Below are 16,875 nucleotides of genomic sequence, written 5' to 3' on the forward strand. Positions count from 1 at the left end.
AGGCCCCTTAACCCGCTGCAGGTGGCCACCTGACAACCTGCAGGTGGGGACAGGGGGGCGATGTGGGCGCTGAGCGCCAGGCCCAGGTCCTGCTCCCGTAGGAGAACCCAGCTGTGAAGCACAGCCACATGTGGAGGCTGCTCACTGGCGGGGGGGTTGGCAAGACTTGGTTTTGGAGTCACATTTGGGGCCTTGCAGCATCGAGTCTGTCCATCACCCAGCTGGCGGTGGCCACAGGACCAGCCACCTCAGGTCTCCGTGCAGCAAAGGGTGGAGAAGGGCCTGGAGCCGGGGGCCAGCGGGGGGAGGAGGAGGGGACAGTCTGGGAGAGTGCCTGTGGTGCTCCAGGCCTTGGCTCCCCGTTTGTGGGCTTCCTGTGGCCGCTAGAGCAAGTCACCGCAAACTCGGTGACTTCATATGAGCGTGTTCTTTCAGTCCTGGAGATGAGAAAGAAGTCTGATACAGGCCCCACTGCGTTAAACTCCAGGTGTGGGCAGGGCTGGGGCCTTCTGGAACCTCCGGCGGGGAGTCCATCTCCACCCCTTGGCCAGCTTTCAGAGGCGCCCGCTCTCCTTGGCTCGAGGCCCCTGCCTCCTTTGAAACCTGCAGTGCAGCGTCTTCCATCACTTCCTCCTCCTTCCACGTGTGACGACCCATGATGACGTGGCCCTCCGGGACGGCCACCCGGGACGGCCTCCCCGTCTCAAGGTCCTGCATCACATGCAAAGTCCCTTCTGTCACAGGCTCCAGGGCTGAGAACACGGACAACCGAGGGGAACCTGCTCTGCTGAGCCTGGAGGCCCCGGGACGCCCACCCTCAGCTGGGCGGTGGGGACAAGGTCGTGGGTTCCCCTCAGGAAAGCAGCGAAGTGGAGGGCTCGCCCGGGCTGTGCGGGGCCCTGGGCGCCCAGCCACCCACCGCTGGCCCTGCCACACCACGCAGCCCCAACTCACTACCCGGAAGCTGGTCGACGCCCTATTTATTCGGGTTCATAATTTAGTGCTTACAGAACTGCGTCCTGGCAGCCCCACGTGTCATGCCCTGGGGCTGGCGAAGCTGAGACCAGCACTACCGAGCAGGACGGCACGGCGGGCCCCCGAGAGCCCTCCCCGGGCAGCGGCCACAGGCACGTGGCCCCGACCAGCCAGCACCCTCCGTGCGCCTGCGGGCTCTGCGGGCCCGGCCTCCGGAGCGGGGGACACAGGGGAGCATGAGACGGAGCCCGGCTGGAGCCAACCCTGCTTTTATTTCACGAGAGCTTCTCGATGGCCGCCAGGAGCTCGGGCTTCAGGATGGACGAGTCCAGCTCGGCGCCCGCGGCCCGGATGTCCTCCAGCACAGCCGCGTCCCACGAGAAGGTCAGGAGGGCTGAGGGCACCTGCAGCGGGGCGAGAAGCTGCAGCCTGGCCCTGGCCTTCCCGCGACAGCTCACATCTCCACGGGCGGTGCCCCGCCCGGCTGGCACACTGGCACTGTCAGCCCATTGTCGCAGGGGGCCCCTCTGACGACGACCGGGGCTCGGGGACGCCCCCCGGCCCGGCTGCAGCCATGCCAGCATCCAGACCTCCTTCCTGCCCGGTCTCCCGGTGTCAGGGTCTGCCCGCCCCCCGCCCCATCTTGCTTCTGCTCCTCAAAGGACTCCAACTAACACTCGCCACGTGCCCATTCGCCAAGTGGGAAACAGGCATAGAGAAGTTACTCACTGGCTCAAGGTCACCCCGTGAGCAAGTGGAAGGGCAGGACTTCAACCCGGGGGGCCTGGCCGCAGGCACCCGCTCCTAGCACGCCGGCACCAGAGAGCGCCGCCCTGGTGGGGAGCTTGTGCCCCGTCACCCACTCACCAGCCCGCACTCGTTGAAGGCCAGGTTCTCGTCCTCCGACAGCTTCTGCCCGCCTGAGGCCAGCAGCTCGAACGGCAGCCAGTCGCTCTGCAAGGCCTCCCGGACGAACCCGTACAGCGCCGCCACCCGCTCACGAGCGTAGAAGGTCCCTGCGGGCAGGACAGGCAGAGCGGGCTGGAGCTCGTGGCGGCCCCGGGCCCGCCAGCGCCGAGCCATCAGCGTCTAAACATGGAGCTGAGGGCCTCCTCCTAGGACGAGCTCAGAACAGAGAGGCCTCGGGCCCCTGCCAGGGGGCACAGCAACAGGCAGCAGGAGCTAGCACCCCGCCCAGCGCAGCTCCGTCAGCACAGATGCGGCTCCTGGGCCTCAGCTCGCACCCTTCCACACAGCCCTGCCCTGCCGGCGCCCGCCCTGGAGGGGACACCGCCGCGGAGGGGACACCCACCCTGGAGGAGGCAGCCGTCAGGGAAGCGCACGCGCAGCAGAGTGTAGGTGTATCTGCGCATCTCCCTCTGCTCCTCCTTCTCCCGCATGGCCTTGGTCCGCAGCACGCTCAGCCGCTCCACGGCCTCGGCTCGCAGCCTCTGCTCCCGCCGCAGCTCGTCGGCCGTGAGGTTGAAGAAGTCCCCGGGCAGGTCGAACTGCGAGGCCATGGGCGAGGGCCGGAAGACCCGGCGCTGGCGGGCCAGCGTGGCGCGCACCGGCTCGGCGTGCAGCAGCTGCTCCTTGTGGCGCTCCAGGCTCTGCGGCTGGGCCAGGGCGGCCACGTTCAGCACGTAGAACTCTTCCGGGCTCTCTGGGGCGGCAGGACGTCACTGCGGCGTGGGCAGACCCCGGAGCCGGCCCTCCCACCCCACTCTCCACTCCGCTTACCCTGATCAGGAACCGGGAGCAGTGCCTTCTGGAAGCCGATGGCCTCGAAAAACTCGTGGGTCCCTTCCAGGCAGTTAATGCGCTCCTGGGAGTGGAGCCAGGGGTCAGGGGGGCCCTGGGGCCCCCTGAAGCCCCACCCATCTGGTCCAGTCCCCGCTCTCGGAGCGCCCGCTGACCCCTGGATGGACTGGACCCCAGGAGCCGGCCACAGAGCTGAGCAGTAATACACTTGTCTAAGCAGAGGCTGCAGGGTCCCAAAGGCGGGGGGCTGTGTGTGATGGCGGGCATGGGGGCACCCGCAGGCGCCCTGCCGGCTGCACGGGTAACATGGGCCATGATGGCAGGACCCTGTGATTTCTCCACAGAAACCAGAAATCTGGGTTTGTGTGAAAAATTTCCCCAATGCTGATACGTTCCCAACTAATTCAAATTAAAGTCAAAACACGCCAGAGGAGGCAGCCCTGATGGCCTAGTGGTTAAAGTCGGGCGCACTCTGCTTCGGCCGCCTGGGTCTGCTTCCCGGGTGGGGAACCACACCACCCGTCCGTCCGCAGCCATGCTGTGACAGGGGCTCACAGACAAGAACCAGAAGAACCTACAACCACACACGACTCTGGACTGGGGCTTTGAGGGGAGGAAAAAAGAGGGAGGAAGATTGGGAGCAAATGTTAACTTAGGGTGAATCTTCCCCTGCAAAAAGGAAAAGGCACCAGGGGCGGGCGAGCAGACAACACGCACATGTTGTGCATGACCTGTGTTCACAAAGCTGCCCCTCACCACCTGCCAGCACTCTCTGCTGCCTCAGCCCGCACCCCTGCAGGAGGCCTCCCGCTGCCTGCAGCCCAGCCACCCCAGCGCCCTCAGGTCCCGTGTGACTGCGCAGCTGCGGTGGCCGTGCCAGGCAGAGGTCCTGCGGCCGCAGCCTCACCTGGAACACCTTGTTCTGCAGCTTGATCTTCCGGTACTTCTCCTCCTCGGGGTGCAGGTGGATGTTGTCCAGGTACCTGGGGCAGAGTCGGGGGCAGAGGACAGGCCCGGGTTGGCTGCCTGACTCCTCTGTACCTCCCGCCCCTGGGGGACAGCAGCTCAGAGCCACACCCGGCCCTGGGGTAGAGGGGAGAAGGGGCGTGGTGATGACAGGGGGCTGCCACCACACCCCGATGTCCCACAGAGCCCGAGCCCTGGTGACAACAGCCTGGGCCAGCGCAGGGCGCCACTGCCCACCAGGGGCCCGTCACGGTGCCGCCTCCTTGGTCCTGCCTCCCTTTGAGGCACCAACGAACCACAGAGGGGGTGGAATGGACGGAGCCAGAACAACGGGCCGCCAGAGCCAATGCTGGCTCGGGCTCACGAGCAACACGGATTTCTGGGGCCTCCTGGACCTGCCGGACCAGGAGCGTGATCCCAGGGACCCTGCCTCCTTCACATGTCCCTGATCGTCCCCAACGGAAGCCAGGGTGGGGAACCCCTGATCCAGGAAACCCCTTCATTTTACAGACAGGTAAACTGAGGCCAAGCCCCTCCCCCGCAGGCTCGGGGGGAGTGAAGGTGGGGCCCGGCCTCATGCCCAGTGCCCTGCTCGTTCCGGCCCCTCAGCAGGTCCTGATGGAGGCCCTCGGGGCTGGGCCCCCGTGCGAGAGGGGCGCCCACTCACTTGGCGATGGTGTCCACGCCCAGCTTCACCTTGTCGCGGTCCTTGTTGAACGTGTGGATCTTCATGATGGAGGCAGCCACGGGGTCGGTGGAGAAGTGCTGGGAGGAGGGAGGAAGGCAGGTCGAACAGGCGCCCCTGGGGCCTGGGGGCCACACCAGCGCGGACGGCCTGGCCCAGCTCCCAGGCGGCAGCAGTGGTAACAGGGGCGACCGTCCAGGGCAGGCCGGCAGCGTTTGGCCGGAGCAAACGCGACTGTGTGCCCGTCAGCTGACAGGCCTCTGCCGCCCCAGGTGCAGGTGGGTGCTGCGCTGGCATGGGAAGGGCACGGACACGGAAGGGCAGGGTGCACAGGTCTGCAGAGGAGCAGCAGCGGGATGGGCCATCCTCAGGACACGGCCGAGCCACGCTGGCCTGGACCACGCCAGGCTCCTCGGGACCGCAACCACCCCCCGGGAAGAGCGGCTGCTCACAGATGCTCCCAGGCGACCCACGGCCACGTTCACATCAGGCCCAGGGCGCAGGAGCAGACGAGGGACCAGGGGACAGAACGTCCGGAAAGGAACCAAGTCCCCACAGGGATTTACTCTCTGCGACGGGGAGATGCCACAGCTGGGGCCAAAAGTCAGGTGTTCTCAATAAAAGGCAATAAAAGGGAAAAAGTGGGTAACGATCTTGAAACAAAAAAATACCAGTCCATGTCTCATACTCTAGACAGCAGTAATTTCTATTTGGATCAAAGCTTTTCACGTTAAAACAAATGACAAAGGACAAAAAAGAAAAGCGCTGGAAAAACTGTGGCAGAATCTTTTTTTTTTTACTTGAGAAAGATTAGTCCTGAGCTAACTGCCACCAATCCTTCTCTTTTTGCTGAGGAAGCCTGGCCCTGAGCTGGAAAAATCATTTTAAGACCAACATGGGGAAGGCCTTTCTAAGTATGACACAAAACCCACAAGCCAGAAAACAAGACCAACACATTTAATTATACAGAGATGAGAAATTTCTACATGGCACAGTACCCACGAGCAGAGTCAAAAAACAAACAACTACGGGAGAAATATTTGCAACTCTTATCATTGGCAAAGGCTAATTTCCCTAATATGTAAAGAGTGCTGACAAATCAATAAGAAAAAGACCAACTGCCAGGTAGAAAAATGGGAAAAGGATGTATTCTATAAAAACATGGCCAACCTAACCCAAAATAATAAAAGTGGAAATTAAAGCTATCCTGAGATGTGATTTTCACCTTCAGTTTGGGTAAAGTTCGTTAACCCGCAGCAATGGTGAAGGAACGGCAAAAGGGGGGCTGTCCCACACACAGCCAGTAGGAGTGTGACCGAGACGACCCTGTGGAGGTTCACCTGGTGACAACTATCCAAAGCCCTATGCACACGGCCTCCGTCCCACAACTCCACTTCTGGGTCCGAGCCCACAGTGCGCAGTGATGCACAGATGAGGTTCCTCATCACGAGACTATTCTCCCCAGCAGAGGACTGGAACTGCCCGCGTGCTCGTCACAAGGGGCTGGCTAAGCAGTCACGGAACAATTTATGGCGGAGCATTACGCAGTCGCCCACGAAAAAGCAGAACTTTCAAATGGTTCAGAAGAAAACGGGTGACAGAGCAAACGGGGCAAAAGCGTTAACAGCCGACAAACTTTGGGTCAGGTGTTAGAGTAACAAAGACACCTGCGTCCCAGCCCCGGAGGCTGCGCAGGCGCTGAGAGGGAGGAAGTGGCAGTGGGAAGGCAGGCTGCGCGCCAGCAGCCATAACACGGGAGGGGGCCCAGAGGATCCCCGAGGCCAGGGTCGCACGAGGGCCCTTACAAGGGACAGGCCCACAGAGACGGCAGCCTGAGAACCACACGGCCGGGCCGTGAAGGGGGAGGCAGGGGCCACGGGCTCACCGAGAGAATGGCTTCTCTGATGCGGGCGTCGCGCTGGTCCTTGCGCAGGGTGGCCCCCGTGAGCGGGCAGGTGAAGTACACCCCAGGCACCGCCAGGTGCGCCGAGCCTTCCTCTCTGGGCTCCGGCGCCTGCGGGATGGGGTGAAGGGTCTGAGCCGGGGCTGTGCACACAGGCCACCCCAGGCCACAGCCCTGAGCGCGTGGCCCTGGCAGCCCGACGTCCCCGGTCCCAGCGCTGTCCCCTCGACCTGTCTGCTTGTCCACCCAGCCCCTCGCGCCTGGTTTCCGCCCACAGAACCACGCGGAAGTCGGTAAGGCAGGGAGGGGGCGCCCAGTCAGCGGCCGGCGGGGCCAAGGAAGGACAGTCCCGGCTCCCTCGGGGCCGCAGTCCTAGGCAACGTCTAGCGTCTCGTCTGTCCAAAGACTCAGTGAGACCTAGACAGTGGAGCTGCTCGGAATGCCCTTTCTGCCCAGCCCTCCTGTGAGGCCCGCCTCCTCCAGGAAGGCCTCCCCGATGACCTCAGTCTCCCAGGAGCCCTCCTGCGTCCCAGGAAGGCAGCAGAGGGCAGTGCTAAGGGCACGGCGTTTCGAGGTAGACAGACTGGGGATCCCGTCCTGCCCCTGCCGGATCCCAGGTGAGGGACCGAGAACAGCTGGCTTCACCTCTCTGAACCTCAGTCTCCTCTTCTGACAAGTGGGAACTATGCCAGCACCCACCCACGCGGGGTGACCGAGCAGACGGGACCCAGCCCCCCCCTCAGCGCCCAGGCCTGGCGTCATGAGGTGCCGAGTGTGGAGGTCCCAGTCAGCACCACACCCACCCGCAACCCGCCCCCAGTCAAGGCGGGGTCCCCAACCTGCCTGTGCGCCCCGAGGCCAGAGGGAACCTCCATCCACCCTGACGTCTCTTGCATGTCCCCAGCGCCCCCCACACCGGGTGCTTACGGCCCAGGGCTGGCACTCAGCTGCTGATCAACACAGGTGAGAACCTGGGAGGCCGTGTGGGTTCCCAGCCCCCCACCCCAGGCCGCCCCAGGGGATCAGGGTGTCACGCGAGGATGCTTTACCACGTTGGTCCCCGGGGCCTCCGTGCTCCCACTGACGGTGGCTTCCGCTCGAAGCTCCTTTCTCACTGGAGGGAAGGCAGGAGGGGGTCAGCGCGTGGGCCCCGCCCTGTCCCTGGGGCTGACCCCGGGGCCCCTCATCCCCCACGCCGCCTGAGGGCGACACACGTCGCCCCGGACCCTCGCGTGGGTCTCGTCCTGCGTCCAGCTCGGCCCCTCTGCGTGAACCACCTCTCCACGCCCCCCGCTTCATCCCCCTGGTCCCAGCGCCCCCTTCTCTCCCTCCCTGCTCTGCCTGCATCCCCACTCTCGCCACTGAGATCCCGAAGCCGTGGGCCGTCGTGATTTTCACCCCGGGCCTCGATCAGGGCCTGGGCCCGGGCACAGTGTGACCGCCTCGAGGAAACAGGGCGTGAAGGCGGCGGGCAGGCGCCTCGTCCCCCTCCCCCACGGGTGGGACGGCCGCGGCTCACCCTGGTTCCGGATGGAGTCCTGCGACGTGGGGCCCCGGGCCCGGGGCTGCTTCTGCTCGAGCCGGGCCAGGGCCGCAGCGGCCGCCATCTGCGCCTCATCCGTGGGGCCCTGGCGGGGCTGCCGGAGCGCCGGCGGGTTGGGTCTTTCCTTGGGGGCCTTCTCCCTGGGGAGAGACGGAGGAAAAGGGAGGTGACGCGGGGTCAGCGAGGCGCTGCTGTCCCTCTCCCGCTCCTGGTCCCGCTCGTCAGTCAGACACGTCCCTCTCTCCAGGGGCCACCCACGGCCACCCGAGGGTTCTAACAGACAGCAGAGCCCCCGGAGGCAGAGGTGGGTTCTGCTCCCAGCTCTGCTCCTCCGGGCAAGTCCCGCCCGGGCCTGCGCCTCTGGCTCGTCATCTGTTCAGTGGGGGCAACGGGGGCCGGCCCCCAAGGGGACCAGCACAGAGGAGCAGTGTGAAGTCACCCTGCACATGTGCAGGAAGCCATGAGACTCAAAGGCGTCCCCCATCTCCTCACGCCCTGCCCTGGAGCCTGCGCCCTCACCGTCCACACAGCCGGCTGGCGCGGCTTCCTCATTGAGCGCCTACTGTGTGCCGGCAGTGTGCTCCCCTCCAAGCCCCAGAGGGTGGCAGAGGCCCAGGCAGCGTGCCAGGTCACAGGCAGGCCCTGGGTTACGCACATGACCCGGATCCACTTTACTCCCACCTCCACGCGGGAAACCGGCGCCAGAATGAGCCACACAAGGGTGGATGGGCGTCTCCCCAAGCTACTCGGGCCGAACCCACCCGGCCTGGACCGTCCGTGCAGAGAAGGACTTCCTCCCACCCCGTCCGACTCACCTGCCTCGCCCCCCTCCCTCAGGACCCTCTCCCGACCCCAGGAGTTGGAATCCTCTGTGCTTCGTCTCTAGAACCTTCTTCAGAGCCAAGGCTCCCAGTTCACAGCCCTCCTGCCACCCGCTCCACTCAGATACAGAGGCAGATGTCTTTTCTTGTCCCAAGGCCCCGGGGCCTGCTTCCTGCTGACCCTGCCCCGCCCCCACACGCTGAGAACCTCGGGTGGAAGACAAGACGGTCGCGGAGCCCTGACCCAGATCTTCCTAAGAAAATGCCACCTATCCCCTTCCTGGCTCCGCTGGGCGCCGGAGGGATCTTCCTAAAAGCTAAGCGAGCGCCTGTCACCCCTCGGCACCACGTCCTCCCAGCGCACGCACACCAGGACCCTGGAGGCTCCCTGGAACCCTCGCACACCCGGGGCACTGCGAGCTGCTGCAGCCACGATAGAAACGGTAGGGAGAGTCCCCAGAGAATTAGGAAGAGATCTACCATATGACCCAGCTATCCCACTGCTGGGTATTTACCCAAAGAACTTGAAATCACGAATGCAGGAAGATACACGCACCCCTGTGTTCACTGCAGCCTTATTCACAATAGCCAAGACACGGAAGCAACCCGGGTGCCCATCAAGGGATGGATAGATAAAGATGATGTGGTGTGTACACACAATGGAATACTACTCAGCCATAAAAAAGGATGGCGTCCTGCCATTCGTGACAACGTGGATGGACCCTCAGTGCATTACAATGAAGTAAGTCAGAGGAACAAAATCAGATACCGTATGATGTCACTCGTAAGGAGAGGATGAAAACGACAATCAAACACATAGAGACGGAGCTTGGCTTGGTGGTCACCAGAGGGGAGGGGGGAGGACAAAAGCGGGTTTAGGCCCATGTGTGGCGATGGGTGGACAGTAATCAGTCTTTGGGTGGTGAACACAATGGAATCAGAAATCAAAATATAACGACGTACACCTGAAATTCAATTGGTAAAACCAATTTTACCACAATAAAAGGGTAAATAAATACAAAATAGAAACAAAAGTCACACCTCCCTCGGCCTGCGGGCCCTTCACCCCCTGCCGTTTCCTATGTTCCCTCCGCTCTTCCCACGCTGGTCCCTGCTGTGCTGGCACAGGCCCCGCTGGCTCCCACCACAGGGCCCTGCGCCTTCTGTGCCTTGTGCCCAGAATGTTCCGCCTGGGGGGACGAGGAAAGGAGGTCTGGGCGGGGCTGGGGCTGCTTGTGGGGGGAAGGGGCGTGAAAGCGGTTGCTTTCCACAGAGCTGAGTCTCGCCTGTCCAGCTCTCGGTCAAATGTCACCTTCTCACAGCCCACCCAGGGTCCCACCGCCACTCGCATCCCCTGACTCTACTCATTGCCCCCGTGGCCCCGATCCCCACTGGAGCCTTGTCGCCCATGTGCTGGTTTATCGGCCCCCCGCCCCCCACCCAGAAGGTGAGCCCTGGGAGAGCAGGGATGTCCTCTGGTTCCGCTCTGACGGTGCCGCCCCCTCCCCTCCCCACCTCCAGTCTGACACACCATCACCCCCATGGCCCAAGCTCTTCAGGTCACTCCCAGGCCCAGGTGCCCCAGCGCCCGCCCCCACCACCACTCACTCAACAAACCACAGGACCCCCTTGTCTGGCCCCCACCCCCCACCCTCTCCCTGACCCCCCTTAAGCGGCCATCCTCTCCCCCTCAGGCTTTTGGGACTGATTCTCCCTACTCACGGACCTGGCCCTCATGGGCCTCCTGCAGCCCACTCAGCGCTCCCCGCTCAAGCAGCCCGGGAACCCCCAGTCCGCATCACGGATGCGCCGATGCCCCTGCCCCGCACCCACTCTCCCTCGCCCGCCCCACGCTTCACCAGTCCCTGACCACCCTCTCCTGCCCGCCTCCCCGCCTCTCCTCCCCACACAGCCCCCGGCTCTTCACAATCCCCTCCATTGTTGCTCAGAGCCCCCGACCCTGCTGACCTCTCCCTCAGTCATCAGTCCCCATCCCAGACCCCCAGCGCCCACAGCCCCCTCTGCAGCTCCCGGCAGCAGCCCCGCCAGCCCAGCCTCAGTCCGGCACGCTCGCCTGCTGGGCCGCTTCACCATCCTCTGCACAGCCCCGGCCTCCACGCCGGCCCCACGGTCCACTCTTGGCCCGGCCGTCCTCTTCTCAAGTCCTCCCCAAGTCCCCCTCCCTCCCAGGGCTCCCTCAGGGCCTCCAGTCCCACCCACCCCTCACCCTCCAGGCCCGTCTCTTCCTTTCACAGACCCCCCAGCTCCCACCTCCACCCACCGCCGCCTCCCCCTCTAGAAAGAGCTTCCTGAGCACCCCGAGCCCCCCTTGACCCAGCCCTTCCCAGTCCCCGACGCCCCTTCCGACGGCGCGGCAGGCTCCCCGGCCTTCCAGCCTCTCACCCACTCCTCCGTCTGGCTCCAGCGCCAGGGCCCAGACCCTGTCGCCCCGGACCCTAAGCCTCCGGACTCTGCGATCTCAGCCGCACCTGCTTTTCCAGGCTCAACGTCCAATCTCTGGTCACCTAGATTCCCCCAAATCTGAGTGATGCCTCTCCAGGGTCCCTACTCACCCCCAGGCCTCTCCTTGACCGCCCTGCCCCCAAGGTCTCTTCACTCACCCCTCAATCATTGTAGCCCCGCGCCCCACCCCTCGTACCCTCGCTGCACCCCCGCCCCTCCTCCGAGACCTCCACTCTTCCTTACTCCCTCCCCCACCGTGCCCCGCCCCCAGGCCTGTCCACTCCCCCCCTGCCCCGCCCCCCAAGTTTCTCCCCTTCTATTCCATGTCCCACCCCCAGGCCTCGCCCCCCCACCATGCCACGCCCCCTACCTTGCCCCGCCCCCGAAGTCTTCCCCCCCACCGTGCCCCGCCCCCTACCTTGCCCCGCCCCCGAGGTCACCCCCAGGCCCCGCCCCCAGGCCGCTCCCTTCCCCCCTCCCTGCCCCGCCCCCGAGGTGTCCCCCATCCCTGCCCCGCCCCCGAGGTCTCCCCCCACCGTGCCCAGCCCCCGAGGTGTCCCCCCTCCGTGCCCCGCCCCCGAGGTCTCCCCCCTCCCTGCCCCGCCCCAGGACTCACCCCTCCCCTAACTCTCCCCCGCCCCTCCCCGCCCCTGGCCCTCTCCGGCCTCCCCCGCCCGTGCCCGCCTCAGCGCGCGTCACGCACCCCGCCGACTCCGTGAGCTTCTGACCGGGCCCCGCGCTCTTGAACTTGATGTCGGCCTTGATCTCCTGGAAGAATTTCTTCATGATGGCAGCGGGCCCGGCGGCTGGGGGCCGCGGGGGGCGGCGGGCGCAGGGCCCAGGCGGGGAGGAGCCGGCAGGCACCAACAACCGGAAAGAAAATACCGCACTGCCGGAAGTCCCGCCTTGGCGCGGCTGCCCACGTGACAATCGGCCGGGCGCGCCTCTCTAGCTCTCCGCGCCTCGCTGGCCCGCGGCGACCGCTCTGCATTCTCGGGCTGTGACTCGGTGGTTCTTCCGGACTCCGTTGCCAGGGGCGACGAGCGCGCTTCTCGCTGGAGGCTGTGCCTGCGCGCTTTCCGCGGGGTTCCCCAGGGCGAGAGGGCGAGGGAGGGCGCGGCGACTGAGCTAAGGGAAGAAGCGCTGGCCCTGACCTTTTCCCAGCTCAAGAACCTTCCCTGGCTCCCCAGGGCTTACGTGATCAGGTGCCAATTCAATGTGGAATCATTCAAGCCCCGCACAACCCAGCCCGGTAGTCAGCCCTAGTGGGAGAGGATGCACCCAGTTAGGGCTTGGGGACCCAAGATGGCGGATCCCCAAGGGGCTTAAATTAAAGAGATCGGAGTTTATCCTGAGGGCGTTGACGGGATTTAAGGAAGAATCCGGTGCAACCCAAACTTTAACCTTCCTGAGCTTCAGTTTCCCATCCGTGAAACGGGGATGAGAATAGCACCCGCCTCAAAGGATGGTAGGGATGATGGTGCAGTTGGAAAGCTCTCCATCAATGGCAGGCGTTATCATGATTTACTCCTTTAATATTTCAGGATAGTCCGCTCTGTACCAGCAGTGAAGAAAGCAGAGGAAATTCCCTAACCTTGCAAACCTCCTGATTTTTTTGTTTTTAGGTGAATGGGGAGGAAAGACAGACAATATGATAAATAAAATCTATGATAGGTGTTAAGCGCTATGGAGAAAAAGTGGAAAACAGGAATAGGGGAGCACAGGGTGGGGGCAGTTTGCAGCATCAAATAAGGGGGTCAGGCACAGGAAAAGGACATTTTTGAGAACACCAGGGAAATCTGAGTGCGTCTGGGCATTAGATGACACGAAGGAGCTCTTGTTCAATTTGTTAGGCTTGATAACGGCAGGGAAGTTATGTTTAAATTTGTTTTTATCAGTTAGAGATGCATTCTGACGTGTTTATGGGTGAGATGTGTTGTGAAATTCTCCAACAAAAAATACACACACGCGCACACACGCACTTAGGTAGGAATTGTCATGGCTGCATTTTCTCCCTGCAATAGAGTGCCGAGTCTATGAGCATCTGTATGTGTCGGGCCATCTGGATGTGTAGACTCATGGCAGACGCTCAAAGTCAGATAGGGACTGTGGAAATTAATAAAAGAGACCTTAAAAAAATTAAATTTGCTATACTGAAAAAAAAAAAAAGAAACCACTAAATTGAAGTCCCGAGGGCCTGTATGGGGAGCTCTCAGCCACTAGCATACATCGTCAATTACACCAAACAGGAAGTGACGTCATCTCCCAGCTAAGTGAAACTACTTTCCCACCGAAGGGAGCTTTCTCTCCGCCCCAGCAACAGCCCAGCCAATGAGACGCCACAGCTCAGCCAATGAGAAGGAGCCACTGCCCTGAACTGTTATTTTCTCCCAGTCGATTTTCCTTTAGAACCCCCTCTCCCCACGCCCCCTTTTCTCTGTAAAGGCAGCTCCCCTTCTTCCTTTGCGAGATTTGCCTGTGGTTTGCCATAGCACGCACATCCCAAATGGCAATTCTTTTGGTTATTCCCAGATAAACTCATTTGGACATAAAATAACAGGCAGATTTGCTTTTTAAGCTGACAGGACGTAGCTATTAAACAAATGCGTAATGGCAGGTGGCGAGAACTACCGTGAAGAAAAAATAAAGTCGGAGGAGGGAATCCTGCTTTAGTAGGATTGATGGGAATTCTCTCTTAGACAGGCTAGTCGTGTCTCACATTTGAATAGAGACTTTTGAAGAAGATGAGGGACCGATCCACGGGGGTATGTGGGACAACAGCATTGCAGGCAGAGGGAACAGCATAGGCAAAGGCCCTGAGGTAGTAGCTGACCCACAGAACAATGTGCCTGGAGCAGGGTGAGTGAAGGGGAGACTAGATAGACTCTGCTCTAAGAGCCAGTAACGTGTGATCTGATCATCCCCTGTATGGAATATTCTGTAGCCACAAGGCAGTGTGGTCACGGGAACTAAATAGGAGCAAGGGGAAAAAATCCTTGAGGAGGTGTATTAGTTGGTAATTACTGCATAACAAATTATCTCCAAATTGGGCAGCTTAAAGTTACAAACAGCATCTCATCACTTCTGGGTATCGGGCATCAGGAGGGGCTGAGCTGGGTGGTTCCGGCTCCCGGCTCTCATGATGTTGCAGTCAAGCTGTTGGCTGGGGCCAGAGTCCTCAGATCCTCCCTATAGGGACCCTCCTCTAGACTGCTCGAGTGTCCTCACAATATGGAAGTCGGATTCCTCCAAACGGAGGGGGGTGTGTGTGTCTATGCATGAGAGAGACAGAGAGAGAGAGGGGACAAGAAGAAAGCCGCAGCCTTTTTATAACCTAATGTCAGACTTGCCGTGCCATCATTTCTGCCATTTGCTTTGGGTCCCACAGACCAACTCTGCTACAGTGCGGGAGGGAACTCCACAGCGATGTGAATACCAGGAGGGGAGACCACCAGGGTCCATTTTGGAGGTGGTGTGCCATGCTAGAGCATTGAGTAAAAATGCCATGGACCATGCTGTCTGCCCGCTGGTTTACAGTGTGTAGAAAGCCTGCGATGGAAAAACAAGGCAGAGAAGAAGAACAAAGTTCTAACGTTGGTTATTTGGGTTGGGGGATTATAGAGGATTTTTCTCCCTTAGTTCCTAGCTTCCCAATTTTCTGTACTGGGGCTTTATGACTTTCACAATATAAGATAATATTTAAAAATACAAGACAATTGAATTAACCATCTAGGCCTAACTAGAAAAACTGCAAAGGGTGGAGAAACAAATGAAACAGCATCGTGAGGAAACAGATGAATCCTGAATGTGAGACATTTTCTAAGCCAACTGGGCTGGTTGCTCCCGGAAGTTAAAATTGTGAAAAATAAACAAGATTCTAATTAAAAGGAATTAGAGAAATACAACTTTTATAGGCAGTGCATGAACTTTCATTCGATCCTGATTCAAAAAAAAAGCTGCAAAAAAATCTCTTAAAACAGTTTTTGTTAATTTTTAAAAATTTTAAATTAACAACATTTCTTAAAAAAGAAAATTGAAAATGGACAGGATATTAAATACTATCATGGGATAAGTATGAATTTGGGGGGTGATAAAGATATCATGCTTATATAATAAAACGTCCTTATTCTTAGGAAATGCTGAAGTATTTAGGAGTGAAGTGTCAAGATTTATGAAACTTACTTTTAAGTATTTATAAACAAATACCTACAAATATTCACACACATATATAAATAAAGTACATATGGAAAAATGTTAATAATTGTCAAATATAGGTGTAGGGTTGTGGTGGTTTAAAAATTTGTCCATAAATTCTTTGACACTCTTCCCTTCTGAAGGTGGAGTTGAATTCCCCTCCCTGTGAGTGTGGTCTGCTCTTAGGGACTCACTTTTTTTTTTTGTTTTGAGGAAGATTAGCCCTGAGCTAATATCTGCTGCCAATCCTCCTCTTTTTGCTGAGGAAGACTGGCCCTGAGCTAACATCCATGCCCATCTTCCTCTACTTTATACGTGGGATGCCTACCACAGCATGGCGTGCCAAGTGGTGCCATCTCTGCACCCGGGATCCGAACCGGTGAACCCCGGGCCACTGAAGTGGAACGTGCAAACTTAACCGCTGAGTCACTGGGCTGGCCCCAGGGACTCACTTTTAACAAATAGAATAAGGCAGAAGCGATAGTATGTGATTTTGATTCAGATCATGAAAGGCACTGCATCTTCCTCCTTCTCTTTCTCTTGGATCCCTTGCTCTGGGGGGAAGCCAGCTGCCACATTGTGAGGATGCTCAAGCAGCCCTGTGGAGAGGCCCACGTGGTGGTGACAAGCTGGTGGTGACAAGCTGAGGCCTCCACCAACAGCCATGTGAGGGAGCCACCCCTGCTGGAGCCTTCAGAGGATGGAGCCCTGGCTGGTGTCTTGGCTGCAGCCTCATGAGAGACCCTGGGCCACCACCATCCAGATCCCTGACCCTCAGAATCTGCATGGGATAACTGTGGAAACTCATAAGAGAAACCTGAACTAAATCAGAGTGGGGAAGGCCTGTAGGGGGAGCTCTCATGCCCTATCACACATCGTCCATTGCACCAAACAGGAAGAGACAAAAGCTTGCATCTTGGACAGGAAGTGAAAGACTTTCCTACTGAAGGGAGATTTCTCTTTCCACCCGGCAACAGCCCAGCCAATGAGAAATGCCACAGCTCAGCCAATGAGAAGCCTCCACAGCTCAGCCAATGAGAAGCCTCCACAGCTCAGCCAATGAGAAATGCTGCAGCTCAGCCAATGAGAAGCTGTTGCCACCCTGAACCATTACTTTCCTCCAATGGACTTGCTTTAGGATAGCCCCTCCCACTTCCCTTTTTTCTCTATAAAAGCAGCTCCCTCCTTTGTTGTATTTGCCTATGGTTTACCATAGCCAGAACGTCCCAGATTGCAATTTTTTTTGGCTATTCCTGAATAAACACATTTTGAGGCTTTTCAAGTTAACATAACAAATATTTGTTGTTTTAAGTGACTAAGTTTTGGGGGGATTTGTTATGCAGCAGTAGCTAAATAATAGAACATACCATGTTCCTTGGGCTGCCCTTTTTATCTTTTCTAAAAATTTGAAATATTGAAAATTACAGTTTAGCTCTGTGAAATAAAGGATCATATTCCTTATAACCTCAAATAAACGTGAAGAGATGGCCCAAGGTCGCAAAGCCAGGCAATGGCAGAGACCCACCTCCCTTCCCTGAGAGGCAAGTCCTAAAAGGATGCTGAA

At 59.4% G+C, this 16,875-nt stretch overlaps 1 protein-coding gene across 11 annotated transcripts; it reads right to left on the reverse strand.

Moving 5' to 3' along the window:
- Window positions 1-1,228: 1,228 nt before the first annotated feature.
- Window positions 1,229-12,223, reverse strand: UBXN6 (UBX domain protein 6). Of its 11 annotated transcripts, XM_070272521.1 has the most exons (11): window positions 11,488-11,512; window positions 11,144-11,179; window positions 7,810-7,973; window positions 7,340-7,404; window positions 6,273-6,401; window positions 4,370-4,467; window positions 3,644-3,719; window positions 2,716-2,800; window positions 2,288-2,638; window positions 1,843-1,991; window positions 1,229-1,379 (listed from the first exon to the last, which is right to left on the reverse strand). In XM_070272521.1, exons 3-11 carry the CDS (start codon window positions 7,895-7,897, stop codon window positions 1,251-1,253), a joined length of 1,170 nt encoding a protein of 389 aa, XP_070128622.1. In that variant the 5' UTR covers window positions 7,898-7,973; window positions 11,144-11,179; window positions 11,488-11,512; the 3' UTR covers window positions 1,229-1,250. The 11 variants fall into 11 exon arrangements, with proteins under 11 accessions (XP_070128622.1, XP_023500207.1, XP_070128618.1 ...); XM_023644439.2 differs by lacking the exons at window positions 11,144-11,179; window positions 11,488-11,512 and adding an exon at window positions 11,821-12,223; XM_070272517.1 differs by lacking the exon at window positions 11,488-11,512 and having other exon boundaries at window positions 11,058-11,451.
- Window positions 12,224-16,875: the final 4,652 nt, after the last annotated feature.

This window comes from Equus caballus, chromosome 7, assembly GCF_041296265.1.
Source record: "Equus caballus isolate H_3958 breed thoroughbred chromosome 7, TB-T2T, whole genome shotgun sequence".
NCBI classification, from domain to species: domain Eukaryota; kingdom Metazoa; phylum Chordata; class Mammalia; order Perissodactyla; family Equidae; genus Equus; species Equus caballus.

Excerpts from the sequence above, each read along its gene's own strand:
- UBXN6 (XM_023644439.2), bottom strand. The coding sequence starts at position 11,903 with ATGAAGAAATTCTTCCAGGAGATCAAGGCCGACATCAAGTTCAAGAGC. Across the intron at positions 2,801-3,643 it reads TGCAGAACAAGGTGTTCCAG|GAGCGCATTAACTGCCTGGA; the intron begins GTGAGGCTGCGG and ends CTCCACTCCCAG. Across the intron at positions 1,380-1,842 it reads CCTTCAACGAGTGCGGGCTG|GTGCCCTCAGCCCTCCTGAC; the intron begins GTGAGTGGGTGA and ends GCCCCGCTGCAG.